Here is a 7,723-nt window from a genome sequence, read left to right as displayed (position 1 = left end):
GGCTTGGCGATTAGTTCGTGGTAATTTTTTTTCATTGAATGGGAGCAGTATAGCTCATCTAAAACCTAAGCCCAATAATGCTAATGTAATTGAAATAGTAGGTGGTTGGGTCAATTGGGAAGGCTTTGGAATTTCCAGTGTAAACCAGTGGTCGAGAGTGGGAAGTGAGGTGTTTTCTATAGTCAGTGCAGCTGGGTGGGCATGTGAAGCTTGTGGGGTAGGGGTTGGCATTTGAAGTAAGGGACATAGAAAGTTTTTGGTGATTTGACAATGCTCCGTTAAAGAGGGAGGCCCATAAGGGGGCGCATCCATAGAGGTTAGGGTGTTACCAACCGAGTTGCTCAAGTCGATGAGCCTATTGACTATTTGGAGGCCCAAATTCGAGTAGTGATAATGGTAGTCGAGCAATTGGAAAGATAAAGGTGACACGATTATAATGAGGTTATCAATTTTCCATCAAATATACATGACAATAAATGGAAAATCTTGGATTGACAAATCTTTCTTCATAGATGACAAAATCAACTTTAGGAGCAGGTGGATGATTATGAATGTAGAATGTCTCACATGGAATCACACATTCATGAAGCATATAGACAGCCTAGAGGAGGAGAACTAAAAACGAGGATTCAGGTAACATGGCTAGTTAACTATGATTTAAGGACATTTTTGGTTTTTTGGATACTTCTGGTCACTTTGGGCCCTTAATTTATTGTCTTCTCGTTTTGTTTAGCTATTATCCATGCTTTTATGTTTGTACTTGAGGGCCAATAAGAGTAAGCCCTTGGAGGTTTTGAAATAGTGCAAGTGGTGATGTAATTTTATTTCAAATTAGTAGAAAATATTGAATCATATATGTATACTTTGAGTTGAATCATATATATATATATATACGAAAAATAATTTGTTTTTGCATCTTTTTCTAAGATTGGTATGGTAGAGATGTAATGTTTAACATTTTGACTTAGTTAAAATAAAACAAAAATATAAAATTAAATGAAAAAGTAAAAAACATAAAATTCTCCAACCCATGGTTTTTTTTGCATGGTATTCTTAACCCATGGTATTTCTCACATTTTCCCAGGATTAAACAACCCTAGATCCATTCAGTATCTACCAAGGGATGAGAAAGATCAAATCTCTTTTCATTCTAAAAATGGTTTGAAAGTCAAAACAGAGATTTGATAGGCATGAAGATCTTAAGTTAAGATGGATCTCTGCTAATTATATATTGATATACAAAATTTACATGTAAATATAGATAGCATTATAATGAGCAAGCATAAATTCAACTTAATTATGGATTTATCACAACTTATTTTAAAAATTAAAAAATTTAAAATATAATAAACATATTGAAAAATTCAACAACATGTTCTACTTTCTTTTAAAACAGTGGGAAAACTTATCATAACTTAATTGTAGAACAGATAGTGGAGATAGTCATCACTAGCTACTATGTGCTAATGTAGGTTGACTCATCATTGTTATTCAAGAAAACGAGAAAAACAGGCCACTCTAATGTTTTTTTTAAAATGAAAAATGTAATTACCTTTGGTTGTCCATAAATGGTCAATCTTTCATTGTTATTCAAGTCCATAAATGGTCAAGCCTTCATTGTTATTCAAGAAAAACAGGCCACTTTCATTATTTTTTTAAATGAAAAATGCAATTACCATTGGTTGTTCATAAAAGGTCAAGCTTTAACTCTTAGAAGATACCTCTCACTCTTAAGTCTCTAACATGTTTCCTTACTTACAAAGAAGATAAACTCTTAACCAAATAAAAACACTTTTAGATTATACCAAATTTTCTATCATATATTCTATTTAGGTAAATTGGAAAAAATTGGAAAAAAAATTAAACATAATAAATAACTTTAAAACATCTTTCAAATAAATAAGGCAAAATTTCATAATAATTAATAAGAAATTTACTCCATAATTATTTATAAAGGCTTAAAAATATGTCTTTTACTCCATAATTACTTATAAAAATGTAAAAATACGTCTTTTAAATCTTTATGTATCACAAATATCGATAAGGACATGGAACCTGCCCATTTAGGGTTTGGGTTTATGCCCATTTGGCCAACAAGGACATGGCACGTGCTCCGAGAAAGAGGGCCAAGTAACACCATAGTTGAAGCCTGCCACTGTTCATCATGGGCCGACCGAGTATGATTGTAAAAGTAGAATGTCTCACATGGAATCACACATTCATGAAGCATATTGATGGCCTAGAGGAGGAGAACTAAAAACCAGGGTCCGGGTAACATGGCTGGTTAACTATGATTTAAGGACATTTTTTCCTTTTTGGATACTTATCGTCACTTTGGGACCTTAAATTATTGTCTCCTTGTTTTGTTTAGCTATTATTGATGTTTTTATGTTTGTACTTGAGGACCAACAAGAGTAAGGCCTCGGAGGTTTTGAAGTAGTGCAAGTGGCGATGTAATCTTCTTTCGAATTAATAGAAAATGTTGAATCATATATATATAATTTTATATGTATTATAATAAAAAATATTTAGTTTGCATGAAAAATTGATCTTGGAAATTAAAAAAAAAGTTTAATTACTTTAGAATAAGCAAAATAAAAAATATTTATTTATATTCAAGAGTTAATATTAAAAAGAATGATTATTTTGATTAGTTAATTGCAAAAAAAAAGATTAGACTATTTTCATGATTGATTGTCTTCAAGGTTCTTTATCTAAATTAAAAGAGTAACAATGTATTTTCCTAACTATAATATTTCAGAGCTCCATATTAATAAATATCTATATAAAAGCATAACATTTATAATAAAATCTCTCTATATAATATTAAAAAATTAAAACAATAATTTATGAAACATATTTTATTAGTCCCAATGATATTCTTAACAAATTATTAAAATTATAACCAAGCAAACATCACAGAGGAAAAAGTAAATTCATTGCATGATAAATAATTAAAATTATAATAAACTATCATTAAATAAAATTAAAATCAAAATATTAATTTTATTATAAATAGAACAGAAATTATATATATAATATGAAAAAAAAATTATTTTACCTTGTTTTTCTTAGATCTGTATGGTAGAGATGTAATGTTTAACATTTTGATTTAGTTAAAATAATACAAAAATATAAAATTAAATGAAAAAATAAAAAGTAGAAAATTCTCCCACCCATGGTTTTTTTTGCATATTATTCTTCACCCATGTTATTTCTCACATTTTCTCATAATTAAACAACCCTAGATCCATTGAGTGCCTACCAAGGGATGAGACAGATGAAATCTATTTTCATTCTAAAAAAGATTTGCATGTCAAAAAAGAGATTTGATCAACATGTAGATCCTGAGTTAAGATGGATATCTGCCAGTTATATATTGGTATACAAAATTTACATGTAAATATAGATAGTATTATAAAGAGAAAGCATAAATTCAACTTAATTATGGCTTTATCACAAATTATTTTAAAAATTTCTAATATAATAAACATATTGAAAAATTCAACAACTATGTTTTACTTTTTTTGCATGTCAAAAAAGAGATTTGATCAACATGTAGATCCTAAGCTAAGATGGATCTCTACTAGTTATATATTGGTATATAAAATTTACATGTAAATATAGATAGCATTATAAAGAGCAAGCATAAATTCAACTTAATTATGGATTTATCACAACTTATTTTAAAAATTTCTAATATAATAAACATATTGAAAAATTCAACAACTATGTTTTACATTCTTTTAAAACAATGAGAAAACTTATCATAACTCAATTGTAGAACAAATAGTGGAGATAGTCATCACCAGCTACTATGTTGTAATATGTAGGTTGACTCAAGAAAAACAATGCCACCCCAATGCTTTTTTAAAATGAAAAATGCAATTACCATTGGTTGTCCATAAATGGTCAAAGTTTCATTCTTATTCAAGAAAAACAGACCACTTTAATTCTTTTTTTAAATGAAAAACGCAATTATCATTGGTTGTCCATAAAAGGTCAAGCTTTAACTCTTAACAGATACCTCTTTAGACTTAGTCTTTAACACGTTTCTTTACAAAGAAGATAAACTCTTAACCAAATAAAAACACTTTTAAACTATACCAAATTCTCTAAATATCTATTCTATTTACACAAAATAGAAAAAATTGAAAAAAAAAAATATAAATAATAAAATAAGTAACTTTAAAACATTTTTCAAATAATTTTGGCAAAATTTCATAATAATTAATAAGAAATTTACTCCATAATTATTTATAAAAAAACTTAAAAATACGTGTTTTACTCCATAATTATTTATAAAAACCTAAAAATATGTCTTTTAAATAGGGTTTAGGTTTATGCCCATTTGGCCAACAAGGACATGGCACCTGCTCCCAGAAAGAGGGCCAAGTAAGACCATAGTTGAAGCCTGCCACCGTTCATCATGCGCGGACCCAGGAAATCCGTAGCAATGAGATCCACCAAGGCCATATAGATCAGAATTCCAGATGAAATCGCGTCGAATAATCCCTCAACAATCAAGGCTGTCGGGCTGTTTTCATTATAAGTGGACGAGATGCCCATTCCTATTGCTATCCCCATTGGCGTCGTTAGCGAAAAGGCCAACGCCATAAAAACTGTAGTTACATTCTTGAATCCCGCCTGCATTATGCACACAGGCCTCATCGACAATTCACATGCCAATTGATTTAAATAAAATTTCTGACAAAAGAAGTCTACCTAAGAGTTTCAATTTTTCATAAATTTGCTTTTTAAATTTCAAGAATATGGATAAATAGAAACTGGTTTAAACATTTAACGGATTTTAGAATATCTTTAAAATTGCAATCAAATATTAAATTCAACTATTTAGAGAAGTCCCATCCATTTAAATAAATCTGACACCTCGCCATTTACAAATTTGGAGAAAGAAAACATATAATATAATATATTTTAGAGTTACCAAATTAGTCCGTACAAGGAAAAAAATAAAAATAAAATATAATTCTATTTTTTAATAAAAAAAAAATTCAAACGCTCATAATCAATCAAAGAAATATCAAGATCAATCTTATTTTTTGCCCCATACGAACAAACGAATTTTATAACCAGGATATATTTATATTAGCATATGAAATGTTTATAAATTTGTTTAAGTGGCATTTAACTTCATTAAAAAGAATTGAGAGGGAGATCAATTAGTGCCAAACATTAAATTTAATTTTCAAAAGATAAAAATAACTTAAAAAACTAAACTTCCCAAAAAAATTATTAAATCAACTCTAAAAAAAATTATATATATACATTACCTGAGCTATGCACCCACAGAGACCCACGCCTTCGAAAAATTGATGAAAAGTAAGAGCTGCAAAGAGAGGTCTTATGGTGCATGGAACTTGGGATGCTCCCAGGGCTATACCAATTATCACCGAATGCGCTACGATACCTGCCTCCAATACCTGTAGATTTAGGTTACAGAGATGGATGTAAATAATAATTTTTTGTTGAAATAAAGAGATTATTGATTATCTTAACTCTCAATTTAAAAATAAATAGATTATTAACTGATAATAATAATTTAATTTTAAAATTAAAAATAAAATTTTAAATAGAATATTCTATGTATTTAACTTTTATAATAACTAATCAAATTGTAAATTTCAGAAATATCTCATAATCTGAATCTTTTTCACTGTGAATTATGTACAAAATAAGAAAACTTTATTATTGTTATAAAAATTTCCAGAATAGTACTGATTACATACATTACACAATATTATTATCATTAGAAAAATATATAATAACATGTATTTTAACTATTATGTTTTTTTCTCTGAAAGTTATGAAAATTTTAGTTATATGTTGAAAAAAAAATTGTGAATCCAAATAAAAATTATTAGTAATAAAACTATTTCCAACCTGATTAAACACTACCTTTATAAAAAAAATTGGATTTCTGTTGCCCAAACTCCTGTCGCTTTGGGCAATCAAGGCAATTCTCCTAGAAGACTCCCTGTAAAAATCTCTAATCACTCCTAATAAGAAAATATACTAACCTGGGAAACAACGCGCTGCCGGATGTTCAGTTTCCCTGCCTCTAATAAATCCTGATCTTCATGGGCATGGGCATGGGCATGGGCATGAGAATGGGAATGAGAATGGATACGATTATCAGATTCGCCATGATTGGAAGGATCCTCCGAGATGATTGCAGTGGCTAAATATTTCTCCCCTCGCTTCCGGTAATAAGCAGAAGCACTGAAGTCGAGAAGAAGAGTAACAAGAGCACCGACCATGGACATGAATCCTGCAAATGGAAAGATGGCCCATGGATTATTACTGAGGCAGCTGCTAGTAAGAGAGTTGAAAGCGTCGGGTAGAACGTGGACGAAGCCAGTGGCGAGTATGACCCCTGCAGCAAAGCATTTGATGACCAAGAAAGCGTCCCTTTCAGGGCTGAGAGCTTTGAATCCTTTCCCAATAACCGGGAAGCAGACTCCTATGGCGCTTGTTGCCAGAATTGTAAATAATGCTGCGATCCTCCACTTGAGCGACAGATCCTTGTTGAAGCACAAGTCTTCTTCACTGGTGCACGACATCGTGTATGCTTGTTTGCTCTGTCTCTTTTCTTTGAAAACAGGCAGAAGAAGTCAACCATGAATGAAGAGACTCCACTAGAGCCCAGGGAGAAAGCATATAAATCTTATCAGAACAGTATTTCATTAATGTTGTCATCAGGTAAAGGTTACATCTAATATTACATTCACAGACCAATCACTACCTACATTGATGTTACATCTAATATTATATTCACACACCAACGACTACCTACCTTGATGTTCACAAAATGTACTCATTCATTATGTGGAAGCATTTGGGTCGTGACACTTTTACTGGTACGAGGTTGATTCCAATTTACCATCATTATCATATAGCAGGGTCCAAAGAGATTTCATTTTTATTAGGAAAATAATATAAATTTTAGTAGAATGAGAAATTTTTAACAATTTTCAAGCTCTTAAAAGTTCTTGATAGTGTTAAGATCAAACATTCCAATTTTTTTTTAAATAATCAAATTTCATTCTAACTATTTTTAACAGCCTTTTAAAAATTGTTAGCATATTGACAACTGAGTGGACATAATATCGACATCGAAAATAAGATGACTAAATTATATTTTAGTGCTGTGAATGAATCACTGATTCTCAGCAATGAGCTGGAACACCCCGCCTTACACGCGATCAAAGTCATTCCTTCGTTGATCTTATGTAAGGGAGTGAATGTCATGAAATCAAAGACTAAACTAATTGCAGAAATGGAAATGTTACTTTGAAAATAAATTAATCCTAGGCAAAAACAATAATTTGTAATTGAAATCCTAAGAGCATGAATTCAAATAAATATACTTAATCTACTCTATAAAAAGCTATGTCCTAATTGGTGTTTATTCTTCCTCAATCATGGATTTAGAGCCTAGGGTTTATGATTCAAGCGTAAAAGAAAAAAATCAAACTTTTGAAGCAAATATGGTCAACTTTACACATGCTACACGAGTGCTACAAGCGAAACATAATTTCTACCAAGCGAAACATAATTTCTACAAGCAAAACATAATTGCTATAGGAGGAGATAATTTACTAAATAACCAAGTAAATCAAATGAAAATTGGATGGGACAATTTTTTTCATTAAGTATGATGCATTAAGAATCCATTCCAAGTGGAATCACTCTAAAAAAC

The 7,723-nt window shown here is 30.3% G+C and overlaps 1 protein-coding gene across 1 annotated transcript; it reads right to left on the bottom strand.

Moving 5' to 3' along the window:
• Positions 1 to 4,341: 4,341 nt before the first annotated feature.
• On the bottom strand, positions 4,342 to 6,634 carry LOC149191411 (zinc transporter 5-like). Its single transcript, XM_089406231.1, has 3 exons — positions 6,042 to 6,634; positions 5,295 to 5,444; positions 4,342 to 4,647 (listed from the first exon to the last, which is right to left on the bottom strand). The coding sequence occupies exons 1-3, from the start codon at positions 6,582 to 6,584 to the stop codon at positions 4,342 to 4,344; spliced, it is 999 nt and encodes a 332-aa protein (XP_089262357.1). The 5' UTR covers positions 6,585 to 6,634.
• Between the last annotated feature and the right edge of the window lie 1,089 nt (positions 6,635 to 7,723).

Source organism: Pinus tabuliformis, chromosome 2_2 (assembly GCF_031772625.1).
Source record: "Pinus tabuliformis cultivar Carrire ecotype Pingquan chromosome 2_2, CPIR1, whole genome shotgun sequence".
Taxonomy (NCBI): domain Eukaryota; kingdom Viridiplantae; phylum Streptophyta; class Pinopsida; order Pinales; family Pinaceae; genus Pinus; species Pinus tabuliformis.
Note: the sequence above shows the minus strand (reverse complement) of the source record. Positions and strands in the feature narration are given on the sequence as shown.

Excerpts from the sequence above, each read along its gene's own strand:
- LOC149191411 (XM_089406231.1), bottom strand. The coding sequence starts at position 6,584 with ATGTCGTGCACCAGTGAAGAAGACTTGTGCTTCAACAAGGATCTGTCG. Across the intron at positions 5,445-6,041 it reads GGCAGCGCGTTGTTTCCCAG|GTATTGGAGGCAGGTATCGT; the intron begins GTTAGTATATTT and ends CTAAATCTACAG. Across the intron at positions 4,648-5,294 it reads TCTGTGGGTGCATAGCTCAG|GCGGGATTCAAGAATGTAAC; the intron begins GTAATGTATATA and ends TGCATAATGCAG.